Source organism: Mustela erminea, chromosome 1, assembly GCF_009829155.1.
Source record: "Mustela erminea isolate mMusErm1 chromosome 1, mMusErm1.Pri, whole genome shotgun sequence".
NCBI classification, from domain to species: domain Eukaryota; kingdom Metazoa; phylum Chordata; class Mammalia; order Carnivora; family Mustelidae; genus Mustela; species Mustela erminea.
In genome coordinates, this window is record NC_045614.1 from 98,003,835 (window position 1) to 98,018,514 (window position 14,680).

Below are 14,680 nucleotides of genomic sequence, written 5' to 3' on the forward strand. Positions count from 1 at the left end.
AGAGGATATGGAGAAAGGGAAACCCTCTTACACTGTTGGTGGGAATGCAAGTTGGTGCAGCCACTTTGGAAAACAGTGTGGAGATTCCTTTAGAAATGAAAAATAGAGGGGCACCAGGGTGGCTCAGTGAGTTAAGCCTCTGCCTTCAGCTCAGGTCATGATCTCAGGGTCCTGGGATTGAGCCCCTCATCGGGCTCTCTGCTCAGTGGGGACCCTGCTTCCCTCTCTCTCTCTCTGCCTATTTGTGACCTCTTTCTGTCAAATAAATAAATAAAATCTTAAAAAAAAAGAAAACTACAGTTGAGGAAAGAATCAGAGATGACACAAATAAATGGAAAGGCATCCTGTGTTCATGGACTGGAAGAATTAGTAATGTTGAAATGTTTATACTACCCCAAACTATATATAGATTCAATGCAATCCCTACCAAGATTCCAATGGCATTTTTTACAGAAGGAGACAAAACAATCCTAAAATTGTTTTTATAATTTTTTACAACACAATCGTGAGAAAAAAAAGAACAAATCAGGAGGCATCACACTGCCTGACTTCAAACTATATCATAAATCTATAGTAATCAAAACAGTACGGTATTCACGTAAAAACAGGCAGACAAACCAATGGAACAAAATTGAGACTCAGAAATAAACCAACATGTTTAAGTCAACTAACATTAGACAAGGAAGCCAAGAATACTTAGTGGGGAAGGACAGTCTCTTCAACAAATTGTGTTGGAAAAATTGGATACTCACATGTAAAAGAACAAAACTAAACCTCTATCTTACACCATTCACAAAATTTAATTTGAAATGAAAGACTTAAATTTAAGACCTGAAACCATGAAACTCCTTGAAAAAAATCATTAAAAAAAGCTCCTGACATAGGTTCTAGGAATGAATTTTTGATATGACACCTAAAGTGACAAAATAAAAAACAAGTGAGATGACATCAAACTAAAAAGCTTCTGCACATCAAAAGAATCAATAAAATGAAAATATAACCAGTAGATTGAAGAAAAATACTGCAAATCTGATAAGGAGCCAATATCTAATACATATCAAAACTCATACAACTCATTAGCCAAAAAAAAAAAAAAAAAAAAAAACCACCAAAAAAACCCCAAAAAACAAAAACAAAAAAAGCTACCACAAAACCCCCTAATTAATCAAATAAAAAATGGGTCAAAGGTCTTCATTGACATTTTTCCAAAGAAGATTCACAAATGGCCAACAGGTACAAGAAAATGTGCACGTCAGTAATCATCAGGGAAATATAAATCAAAACCTCACACCCATTAGAAAGGCTATCATAAAAAAGACAAGAAATTAGTGCTGGCTAGAATGTGGAGAAAGGAGGACCCTTGTGTGCTGTTAGTGGGAAAGCAAACTGGTGCAGTCACTGTGGAAACCAGTACGAAGGTTTCTGAAAAAATTAAGAATAGGACTACCATGTGATCTAGTAATTCCACTCCTGAATATTTACCTGAAGGAAACGGGAACACTTATGAAAGAGGTATCTGTGCCCCTCTGTTAACATCACTTTCAATAACCAAGATATGTAAATACACTATAGGTCCATTGGTGGATGAATATATAAAGAAATTGTGGACTATATATTCAATGGAATATTTAGCCATTAAAAAAAAGGAAATTCTGCCATTTGAGACAATATGGATGGCCCTTGAGGGAATAATGCTAAGTGAAATAAATCATATGGAGAATGACAAATATTGTATGATCTCACTTATACGTGGAATCTTTAAAAAAACAAACAAACTCATAGAAAAAGAGATTAGATATGTGGTTACCAGAGGTCAAGTGTAGGAGAAGAGGAGAGTTAGAAAAGATGGTTCAAAAGGTACAGACCTCCAGTTACAAGAGAAATAGACACTGGGGATATGATGTACAACATGATGACTATAGCTAACACTACTAGATTGTATATTTGAAATTTTCCAAGAGAGTAAATCCTAAATGTTCTCATCACAAGGGAAAAAACTATTCTTTTTTTTTTTTTTGGTATCCAAATGAGGTGATGGATGTTAACTTACTTTGATAATCATTTCACAATATATATGTCAAGTCATTATGGTATACACCTTAAACTTGTACAGTGCTGTGTGTTTATATCTCAATAAAACTGAAAAACAAACAACACTGATTATTATCTTATAGTTTGGGAGGTCAGAAGTCCGATATAAACTTATTAGGCTGAAGACAAGGCATTGGCAGGGCTGCATCACTTCTGGAGGTTGTAGGGGGAGAATACACATCTATTCCATTGCCTTTTCTGGCTTCCAGAGACTGCCTGCATTCCTTGGCTGATGGACCCTTCCTCCATCTTTAAAGTCAGCAGTGCAACTTCTATGAATCTCAATCTAACATCTTCACCATCCTCCTCTGATTCTGACCATCTGCCTTCCCCTTATGAGGACCAATGTGTTTATATTGGAACCACCTAGATAATTTCCCCATCTCAAGATCTCCACCTTAATCACCTAAGCAATGTCGCTTTTAACATGTAATATAGCATGGTTGCAGATCTGGGGGATTAGGATGGGGATGGGGGGGAATTATTCTGCTTACCACAGTGCTCATCTGTTATTTACATCATGATTTGGGACTGAAGAGCTACCAATGAAGTGTGAACTTGCTGCAGTTACTCAGATAATATACCATGAGACCTGAAATTTGCATTCTGTGATTAGGGGCACTAGTCTTATTTAAGTAAACCATAGTAACTGGAATTTGCATATAACTTAATCATGCATAGCAAGGGCTGCCTGTTTAAGTCCAGCTGATAAGTCAAAATGATGAGAAGATGCATAGGACTACACATCCAGAGCCACTGCTGCAGAAGATCAGGTGGAAATGACTTATATGTCTGCACTCATGTTTAGAGAAGAAGAGAAGAGCCTTCTCTTGTGCTGGATCTCAATACTGACTGCACTACAGCTTTTCTCTCTGAGAAACATGGTATAGGTAAATATGGGAAAAAAAAACCTTAAGAAATAATGATATAACTTCCCTCTTATCTTTGCCATCTTCTGCTTACTCCCTCTCACCCCCCAAAAAACATGTCTGAGTATTTTGTGCACTAATATGCAAGTACTAATAGTATATTATACTTTGTTTATAAAGCAATTGTTTTTTTTAATTTCTGGTTAATAAATATAAAAGAACTTTTCTGATAACTGATTATGAAATAAGAAACATTTCCTATGTGCACAGACATTGCTGAACCCACTTAACAATGCAAACCCTAGAATAAATAACTAGGAACTCAGCTTTTGGACACTCTTAGATGAAACACAATTTAAAAAACTGAAATACTGATATACATTTCTCATAAATTCATTTTATTTCAACAGCAAGAAATTCAGTAATACACCTTTGAGGGAATTATAAAATATCATCTCTTTAGCATGGATATTCTCACCACACCACAAACACAGAAAGAGGCACTAAGAGATGGATATGGAGGTGTCTTCCTTCTCTGGCATTATTGTATTAAACTGCAGTATAAACTTCTGATCTTACAGAACAGGATACCTCTTGAAGAGGTGTAGCTTATTTTATAATATCTAAGTATTGCAAATACATTCATTGTATGAATTGAGGAGGGAAAAGGAGAAGAAACACCATTTCATGAAAATCCATTCCTGGATGACATCCATACCAAGCCTACCACTTTACAGACTTCAGAATTTATTAGCCAATGCTGCTTACAAAGACGATTCTGGCAGTCTTAATATTGGACAAAAAAATCACACACAATGCCTAACCGTGGTAGTCTATGAGAAACTAAATCTCTGTCTGCCTATGGTTCCTGCTGGGGTCTGCATCACAAGTGTGATGCACAGGGCTAGAAATGCCCCTGAGACAGCAGTTCCACTGTCTTCATGCTTCACATAGACGAGACCCAAAGTGCTAAGTGCAAATTTCAATCATGCGTTCTGAACCAGTTTAGAGCCACAAAGAGCTGGAAAAGGTGATTTCAGTCCCTCTTTGAGAGGGAATACGACCATTAAACTTGGTATTTTGCCTCAAAAAAGGTTTCTTCACATTACAGAGAATAAAGTCTGACATACATTTTGAAACTCTCACTTAACATCACTATTCCACATCCATCAAGACTTGAGAGTTGGTCTTCCTGAAATACGTAAAAGGGTAATCTCTCTTCCACGTGGTTGTACCTACACCAGGCTTCCCAACAAGGACTTCATCATCTATACAATTACACATCAAAGTCCTTCAGCTCTCCCCAGCTCGCACCTATTTTCACTTTCACTTTCAGTTTCACAGAAAGTTCTATGGCACTTTCCATTTCATTCTTGACAATCTGAGCTACCTGCAAAAAAAAAAAAAAAAAAGAGGTTAGCAAACTCTCTTCCCAATCAAAGAATGTTTCCCAACCCACCACTGAGGTGATAAGCCAGACTGCAGCTCTTCACCTCATGGTTCTTAAAACTCAAAATCCAAAAAGAAATAGACATTCCAAACTGGTCTACACTGATGAGCAGGAGCTCTGCTAGTTTCAGTGAGAACACTGTTTTTAAACCCTCAGGAAAGGGCAAGATTCTCATCTAACTTCTCCCAAACAGAAACAGCCTTGCATCAAAAGTTTCTTTAAAAATGAGTATGAAACAGAGCACTCTTAGCTCTTTCTCTACCCTTATGGACTCAACATTTATGTGGCCATCCTGCGGTTCCAGGGAAGGGTTCCAGAAACCTCATGCACCTTAACTTGACCTTCAGCATCTTAGTCTTCTATGAAATGGACGCAAACCCTGCAAAAATACCTGAACAACATCCTCTTCTGCCACTTCATATAAGAGCTCATCATGGAGTTGAAGGACGAAGAAGCCTCCTCTGATTGGGGAGAACATCCCTTGCAGTTTTCTCTTTGGTAACAATCCTATCCCATGAAAAAAGTAGGAAAACTGATCAGCATGTTACTGTGCTATAGAATAGGTTTTGTTTGTTTGTTTGTTTTTAGGGATTTTGGGAAACTCTGGAGAATTTTAATTAAGTGATTAAAATATATAAGATTTAGAACTATTAGGAAAGTATCCACTTGCTGACTTTCCACCTATCAGGTAAACTCAAAACTCTACCAGCTTCCTCCCAGAAAGGAGGAACATAACAAAGAAGTCAGTAAATGGAGTTTGAAGAACTCTTCTCCAAAAGACGTCGTCTAACTTACTTCCTATAAACAACCAACATCTCCACTTTCCATGGCACCTTTACTACCAACTTCTCTAAATAATAGCACCAGAGTAGTGTGGGGCCTGACCTCTGCCCCAGGAAAGTGAGCTGGTATTGTCTTTAGGTGGTTTATAAGGACACTCCCTGATATCTTCTTATGGCCAGAAGTGTCACTGTGGTAGAACTGGGGTTTTACCAAATGGACCACATGCAACAAATAAGTAATTATAAACCCAGGGTCCAAATGAGGACTTCAGAGACTACTTCAAGTTATGTGTTAGTCTGTATCTGTACATGTTTCTGTGGAGTGATCTTTCAGCATATTCTCAAAAGAGCCTATAACTCCACTGTATCAGACTTAGTTACATCTCCTAACAAGCTGGGCCTACTGATACAGATTATGCCCCACTAATCACTAAGATAAGGTTACTTTGAGTAACTGTCCTTAATCATTTCCCCATATCTCAGAGCAGTGCTTCCTCTCTGCCACCCAAATTTCCCACTGATCGTTCCAAGCAGCACAAATACGAACTTCCTTATATCTGGTGCTTCCCTCAGAGAGGATTCTTCAGCTATCATAATCTGCAGCCCAAATTTATTCACAGGTAGTTCTTACAGGGTAAGAGAGCAAATACAGATGAGGCTGTGGCAAGCTGCTTCCATCCCAGGACCGCAAATGCTGTGCATCGATCTGTTTGCCAGCTGACTAAAATCTGCTCTGCCCCACCAGGACCCACTTAGCTCACATCGTTGGTTATCAGGACACTTTTCTGCTTTCCAGTCACCACACCTTCATCCTCTGGGTTTCCTGTTGTGCTTTGGCTTCTGATCCCAAATGCTATGATTCTCCTGCTTCCTGTGTGGGCTGCTTCCTCCGGTTCAGCTGACCTACCACTACCTTTAACCCAGCACAAGCCCAGGAAGTGATCCTCAGGGACATATCCACATTGCCTTCCACCCACTCCTAAAGCTGTTATTGTCCATATCCTCATTCTGGCCCTGTATCACTCTGCTGCGAACAGTTCTGTAAATATTTCAGTCACAGATCACATCTTCCCTTTCTTTCCTTTGATTTTAAACTTAAAAGAGGTTGATAACTTCTATTTCCAAATACCCTTAAGCACACAGTATAGTATTATCACTCAAATTAGTTTGATCACTTATTCTCCCTATAAAGAGAGAGAATGTGTTATATGTGGTATAAGTGTGGTGTGTGTGTGCACACTGATTGCCATACAAAAAATGTTGAATGAGTAGCCTTAGATATTACAGAAGGAGGTAAGACAATAAAATTAATAATCCTCATGTGATGGGCAAGTCTTATATCTATGTATTTTTGTATGTAAGTGAACATCTTTATATCTGTGTGACTGACTATGTTATTCTCTGCAATGTATATGTATGTCTCTTCTAGAAATATGTTGACATATTGTGAGTTTATTATTATTTTCAAATGTTAATATATGTTTTTGAATTTCCTGTTTAAATTTCTAATATGGTAAATATTAGTATATGTAAACTACATAAAGAAAAGTTCTTTGGGACCCTTAGTAATTCTGAGAATATAAAGACATCATGAGACCAAAACATTTGAAAACTGCTGAAAAATAATGAGTAAAATGCTTCCCTTTTTCTTTTCTGATACAATTAATCTCACTACATTATAGCAGAGTTCTCATTTATGAACAAACCTGTTCTATCACTTTGGAGCATACTCTCCCGATGACCATGGGACTTGAAGGTTGAGCGGAAGGTCTCTAACTTCTTCTGAATGTTAACTGTGGCTATTTTAACAATATCAGCTGCCGAACCTTGGACTGTTGTGTTGATAGCCTGACGCTCAGCCTATGAAAATAAATAACGAGGGCTCCATCAGATACATCTACATGGTTTCATACCTGCCTTTAGTATCCACAGATCAGTGCTCACATCTGTAACCTGGACCAAGATGTAACCCAGGACATCAACTATTAAGCTGCACCCTAACAACTAGAATGATCTAGGGCTCTAGATTCTGGGCTATTGTCCACATGAAAACAGTCTAAATAGAAGAAGGCCAGATTGCTTCAGTTTAGAAATCTTCAACATTCCGTAATCAAAAACTGCATTACACATAAAATGTACTTAGTAGTTCAAAATTATTTCACAAACATATATATTATCACTTAAAATGTACTTAGTAGTTCAAAATCATTTCACAAACATATAGATGTCCCTTAATCCCATTTTGATCTATGAATTCAAGGCAATCTCAAAAAAAATCCCAGCAGGATTTTGTGTTTGTGTAGAAATTCACATGCTGCTTCTACAATGTATATGGAAATGCAAAGAACCAAGAATAGGCAAATGCTCTTGAAAACCAACCAAAAGAACGAGGTAAGAAGACTTATTTTATCATATATCAAGACATCTTACAAAGCTGTATCACGAAGGCAATGTGGCACTGTCTAAAGAATGAACAAATACAACAGACAAAAATAATGTGTCTAAAAACAGATACATTCATATTTGAAAATTAATTTGTGGCAAAAGTGATACAATAAAGTAGTAGGGGGAAAGCTCAGTCTTTTCAATAAATAGTTAGGGACAACTGTATATCCTTGAGTGGGAAGGAGAAAGACGGTAACCCTCAGTCTCTCAAAATACATAAAAATCAGTTCCTGGTTGATTATAGGTATAAATGTCTATGGCAAAACCAAAAGCTCCTAGTGAATATTTTCTTGAAATTGGGGTAGAGAAAACTTTGTTAATACAGATCAAGGAAAATACTACAATAATACAAAAGATGGATAAATCCACGGAAGCAAATGGTTCATATCTGGAATATATAAAGGACTGTCATAAATCAGTTAAAAAACAGACAATACAAAAAAAAAAAAAAAGACTTAAATAGACCTGCCACAAAAGAAGATATCCAAATGGACAATAAATGAAAAAGGAGCTCAACATCACTAGTCATTAGAGAAAGGCAAAGATCGGAGGGGGAGATGAGCCATGATAGACTGTGGACTCTGAGAAACAAACTAAGGGTTTCAGAGTGGAGGGTGGGTAGGGAAATGGGTGAACCTGGTGATGGATATTAAGAAGGGCACATATTGCATGGAGCACTGGGTGTTATACGTAAACAATGAATCTGGGAACACTACATCAAAAACTAACGATATACTGTAGGGTGACTAACATAACACAATAATTAATAAATAAACAAATAAATAAATAAATAAGGAGTGAGGCACCATTACACAGTTACCAGAATGGCTAAAAGACCAATGACAGCACGCAACGGCAAGAATGTAGATAAACAGAGCTGATGGCAATGTTAACTTGGATAACCACTCTCTAAAACTGTTAGGCAGTATATACTACAGGTATAAATGTGCTTATTCTGTGACTCACCAATTCCACTCTAAAGGTAATGAAGTTGGGCGCATATGTTTACCAAAAGACACATATAAGAATGTTCATAGCAAGTTTATTAATGATAGCTAAAACCTGGAAATAGTGAAAATTTCTGCCATCATTCAAACAGATAAATAAATTGTTGGTATGGTCCCACAATGTCAGTTAAATAAAGACATGAACTAGAGTTACATATGACACTAATGAATCTCACAGACCTATATTTGAGTGAAAAAAGTAAGACCCAAGAGTATATACAGTACAATGGTACTTAAATAAAATTCAGGTTCATACAAAACTACTCTATAGTTTCATGTGTGTGCTGGGGTGGGGAGTGGATAGTATTGATTTCGAGGGAACATAAAGAAGCCTTCTGGGTGCTGGAAAAGTTCTGTATCATGATTGGTATGGTGGTTTTATGGGTATACACATTAAGACTTCCAGCTTTATGCTTAAGGATTTGTACCCTTTACTGCACATGTTATTTCTCCATAAAAATTTTAAAAATAAACCCAATTAACTCCCTCTCCTCCTATAAAGTTACTCATAAGAATGCAAAGGCCAAACACAGTGTGGGAGAGAATATTTTCCAAAAATGTAATCAATAATGAGCTCCTATATATAAGAAAAAGACAGGGGGCCTGGGTGGCTCAAATGGGTTAAGTATCTGCCTTCAGCTCAGGTCATGATCTTGGGGTCCTGGGAGTCTGCTTCTCCCTCTCCCTCAGCTCTCCTCCCACCCTTGCTGTGCGTTCTCTCTCTCTCTCAAATAAATAAAATCTTAAAAAAAAAATAAAAAGGAAAAAGAAAAAAGAAAACTCAACAACAAAAGATGAACAAGAAAACTTTAAAAAGTACTTTCCCAAGAAAAAATAACCTATTGGCTAATACAGATTTGTTAAGTTGCTTTACCTCATTAGTATTCAAGGAAATGCAAAGTAAAACTAACAAGATACTACTTTAAACCCACCAGAATAGCTAAAATTTTATCATCTTAATAGCAACTGTTGGCAAGGATGCAGAGTAATGAGAACTTGCACATACTTCTGATAAGAGGACAACTGCTACAACCACCATAAGAAACCATTTGGCTTTACCTACTAAAACCATTTGGCTTTACCTACTAAAATTCTATGACTTGGCCTTTACCAAAGATAAATGGAAACATATGTGCACCAAGGACCTTGGACAAGAATTTTCAAACCAGCAAGATTAACTCTGAGAAACAAACCAAAGGTTTTGGAAGAGAGGGGGGAGGGGATGGGTGAACCTGGAGGTGGGTATTAAGGAGGGCACATATTGCATGGAGCACTAGGTGTGGTGTATAAACAATGAATCTGGAACACTGAAAAAATAAAATAAAATTTAAAAAAATAAAATAAATAATAATAATAATAAAAACTCTAAACTGGGAACCTAAATGCCCATCAATAGAAAAATAGATAAACTGTGATATATTCACATAATAGAATTAATTTATTACACTATAATAAAACAGTTACTCCAAATGAAACATGAATGACTTACCTATGCAATTTTGAGTGAAAGAAACTAGATGTAAGAATATATACACATGATATAGAAAGAGGTCAAAAATACATAAAACTATAGGCTTAGAAATAATGATAGCAATTATTCCTGGGAGGGCTGTGGGTAGTGTGATTGGGAGCCATCAAGGGACTTTCTATGTGACTTGAGTATTGCTACACAGGTGTAGCTCTGTGTTAACATTACTGAAATTTACATTTGTTTCCTGTATTTTCCCGATGTGTATTTTTCAATATAATAAGGGTTTAAACAAAAAGTAAAACCCCCTATGTTAAAAAGAAATATATATATATATACTAAGTCATTGTTAAATTCTCTTACATAATTATTTCCCAAAGAAAGTATTTATTCATTTATCTATATATGTTTTCTATTTTTTTCCTGGAAAGTTGACAGTGGTAAGTCAAATATTATCTATATTAAATTTGATTAATGATTAAAAAAAAAAAGTAAAACAAAACCAAAACAAAAATTTACCTCTGATTATGTTTATTCATAATTCAGAGGGTTTGAATTTTCTTTTCTTTTTTCTTTCTTTTTTTTTTTTTTTTTTAGTGACAACATAATGAATCCGTTAAAACTTTGACTCCTAAGGTTTGGCATGAAAAGGTTTACTCTCAGAGAGCCCAGATATGGACCCTCAATTCTATGGTCAAATAATCTTCAACAAAGAAGGAAAAAATATACATTGGAAGAAATACAGTCTCTTCAATAAATGGTGCTGGGAAAATTGGACAGCTATATGTAGAAGAATGAAACTTGACCGTTTTCTTATGCCATACACAAAGATAAACTCAAAATGGATAAAAAGACCTCAACGTGAGGCAGCAATCTGTCAGAATCCTAGAGGAGAACATAGGCAGTAACATCTTCGACATTGGCCACAGCAACTTCTTTCAAGATATGTCTCCAAAGGCAAAGGAAACAAAAGAGAAAATGAATTTGTGGGACTTCGTCAAGATGAAAAGCTTCTGCACAGCAAAGGAAACAGTCAACAAAACAAAGAGGCAACCCACAGAATGGGAGAAGATATTTGCAAATGACACTGCAGACAAAGGGCTGATACCCAAGATCTATAAAGAACTCCTCAAACTCAACACACACAAAACAGAAAACCATGTCAAAAAATGGGTAGAAGGGGGCGCCTGGGTGGCTCAGTGGTTTAGGCCTCTGCCTTCGGCTCAGGTCATGATCTCAGGGTCCTGGGATCAAGCCCCACATTGGGCTCTCTGCTCAGCGGGGAGCCTGCCTCCCTCTCTCTGCCTGCCTCTCTGCCTACTTGTGATCTCTCTCTGTCTATCAAATAAATAAAAATCTTTAAAAAAAAATGGGTAGAAGACATGAACAGACAGTTTTCCAAAGAAGACATACAAATGGCTAACAGGCACATGAAAAAATGTTCATCATGATTAGCAATCAGGGAGATTCAAATCAAAACCACATTGAGATACCACCTTACACCAGTTAGAATGGCCAAAATTAACAAGACAAGAGACAAGTGTTGGAGAGGATGTGGAAAAAGGGGAACCCTCTTACACTGTTGGTGGGAATGCAAGTTGGTGCAGCCACTTTGGAAAACAGTGTGGAGATTCCTTAAGAAATGAAAAATAGAGCTTCCCTATGACACTGAAATTGCACTACTGGGTATTTACCCCAAAGATATAGATGTAGTGAAAAGAGGGGCCACCTGTTACCCCAATGTTCATAGCAGCAATGGCCACGGTAGCCAAACTGTGGAAAGAACCAAGATGCCCTTCAACGGACGAATGGATAAAAAAGATATGGTCCATGCCTACAGTGGAGTATTATGCCTCCATCAGAAATGATGAATACCCAACTTTTATAACGACATGGACGGGACTGGAAGAGATTATGCTGAGTGAAATAAATCAAGCAGAGAGAGTCAAGTATATGGTTTCACTTACTTGTGGAGCATAAAGAATAACACTGAGGATATTGGGAGTTAGATAGGAGAAGTGAGGTGGGGGAAATCGGAGGGGGGAGACAAACCATGAGAGACTGGACTCAGAAATAAGCTGAGGGTTTTGGAGGGCAGGTAGGTGGGGGGATGGGTGAGCCTGGTGGTCGGTATTATGGAGGGCACATATTGCATGGAGCACTGGGTGTGGTACATAAACAATGGATTTGGGAACACTGAAAAGAAATAAAATGAAAAAAAAAAAGAAAAGAAAAGGCTTATTCTCACAACTTTAGGTGCAAAAATATTAATTTTTAAAAACCTACCAAGTTCATTTACATATATGACTCTATCTACCATTTTTCATAATGTAAATCCCAAGAAACATAACTCCTGTTAGATCAAGTCTAAATTTTTCAGCCTGCCATTAAAAGCCTTCCACTAGCTGGCTCCATTTGACCAATAGAAAATTATCTACCCTTAAGTGACAACTGATTTAGAGATATGGTAAAAGCCTGATAAGTATTTGATATCTACTTATATGGGAGACTACAGAGTGAAGAAATAACAAAAAGCCAACTATTCCTCCATGGTCCCTAAGAGCATTAGTGCTCTGAAGGTTTTCAGCTCCAGACAGAAGTTCAGCAGTATGGGGCTGGGAATTTTCAATACATGCAATGTGTGGTGGTCACTGACATGCAAAAGTATGGGAGAAGATGAAATACAAGCAGTTTAAACAGGAAGGTGTGGGCTATAATAAATTTAAATGTTCAGATGCATAGAATACTTTTGTGGATCCCGATGATTTCAGAGTTTTTAATAATAATTTGAATACATGCCATCAATAAATACTTAAAATGGTGCTAAGAAAACAGCCTTCTTCAATATTTTGGATATCCTAATAACCTCTGTCGAGCCAGTGCTTTTAAAACAAATACACAAGTAGAATGAACGAAAAATGAATGAACCACATTTAATGATTGGCTAATCTCTAAAAACATTGGCAATTTGGTGTGGTATGACAACTGATATGATAACTGAAACAAAGAACAACTAACAGATGTAAAAATTAAATTTATAACTTGTTAGCAAAACAACTAAGTAACTGGTTTACTGAAAAAGAACATCTTTAAAGTATTTGAAGTATTAATAAGTGAACCCATATTTAAATTGGTATCCTAAAGACTGTGTTCAGCAAATACAGGAATGAGCCATCACTTCAAAATCCTTAGTGAAACAGAAGATCCAATTAATACTCTATTGATCCCTAAGAGGAAAATCATCTGTGTTTAGTCTACAGAAAAAGTATATGTCATTAAAATACTGAGTTAAAAATCCAGAGACATTTCAACATACGTGAGCTTTATGATAAGGGTTGTTGTCATTGATTCCTGGTAAATATCTACGCCTTCCCAAAATGGTCTGAACAAACCCACTTCTTTTACAATTCTTCACTGTCTCTTTCATGAAATGATTAATGCCTACAAAGAAAACACAAAAATAATTATAACCAAGTCCATTCTTAAGCTCATTCACTAGTTTCAATATAGTGAAATATGCCAAAACCCTACCATGATTCTTCCAATTATATTGCATCATCAAAATTTCACATGTAAACTTTCATTCCCTTTTTGCATATAAACTTTTCATTCCCTTTTTGTTTATATGCAAAACCTTGCATATAAACTTTCATTTCCTTTTTGCAGACTCAGAATGTTAGATACTAAAGGGACTTTAGAAATGACATACTTTAGGGCACTGGGGTGGCTCAGTGGGTTAAGCCACTGCCTTCGGCTCAGGTCATGATCTCAGGGTCCTGGGATCGAGTCCTGCATCGGGCTCTCTGCTCAGCAGGGACTCTGCTTCCCTCTCTTTCTCTCTCTGCCTGCCTCTCTACTTGTGATCTCTGTCTGTCAAATAAATAAATAAAATCTTAAAAAAAAAAATGACATACTCTAACTCTATCATGAACAAAAAACATTAAACTAAACTCCAGAACAAGAGCAGGTACTAAAACCTAGGATCTTAAGACTATTCCATGGTACTTTTCACAGGCTTCTATTCTTTGATTGTGTTAATCTTTTACTCTTTGGTCCTACCACTTCCAGGCTGAAAACATTAACAGCTCCTTGTTAGCATCTAAGCTACAATCCAAATAGGATCTTACTGCAATTAATACACAAATAATAAATACTTCATTAGGAATATATACAATTCACTTCTTAAAAGTTTAAAAAGACTATGTATAGTATACTATTGAAACACATTCATATTCCCTATACCAGCATTCATACTTTGCAATATAGGCTCATTATTATGTCCTATAGATCTTCAGGGTGAGTGTGTTGTTCCAGGCCAGCCAATGTCTTCACTGCTCATTCCTGTCTCTGAGTTAGAGAAGTCTTCTCTAACTGATCTTTTTTTTTTTTTTAAGATTTTATTTATTTATTTGACAGAGAGAAATCACAAGTAGGAAGAGAGAGAGAGAGAGAGAGGGAAGCAGGCCCCCTGCTGAGCAGAGAGTCTAATGCGGGACTCGATCCCAGGATCCTGGGATCATGACCTGAGCTGAAGGCTGAGTCTTAACCCACTGAGCCACCCAGGCACC

At 36.9% G+C, this 14,680-nt stretch overlaps 1 protein-coding gene across 1 annotated transcript in view; it reads right to left on the reverse strand.

Annotated features, from left to right (window-relative positions):
• Positions 1 to 3,337: 3,337 nt before the first annotated feature.
• The window catches only part of POLQ (DNA polymerase theta), a 131,028-nt gene continuing 119,685 nt past the window's right edge, over positions 3,338 to 14,680 (reverse strand). The window contains exons 27-30 of the mRNA XM_032334783.1: positions 13,429 to 13,553; positions 6,899 to 7,052; positions 4,802 to 4,917; positions 3,338 to 4,350 (exon numbers count right to left, since the gene is read on the reverse strand). Of these exons, the coding sequence (XP_032190674.1) occupies positions 4,237 to 4,350; positions 4,802 to 4,917; positions 6,899 to 7,052; positions 13,429 to 13,553 (509 nt within the window). The 3' untranslated portion in view covers positions 3,338 to 4,236. The remainder of the gene's footprint in view (positions 4,351 to 4,801; positions 4,918 to 6,898; positions 7,053 to 13,428; positions 13,554 to 14,680) is intronic.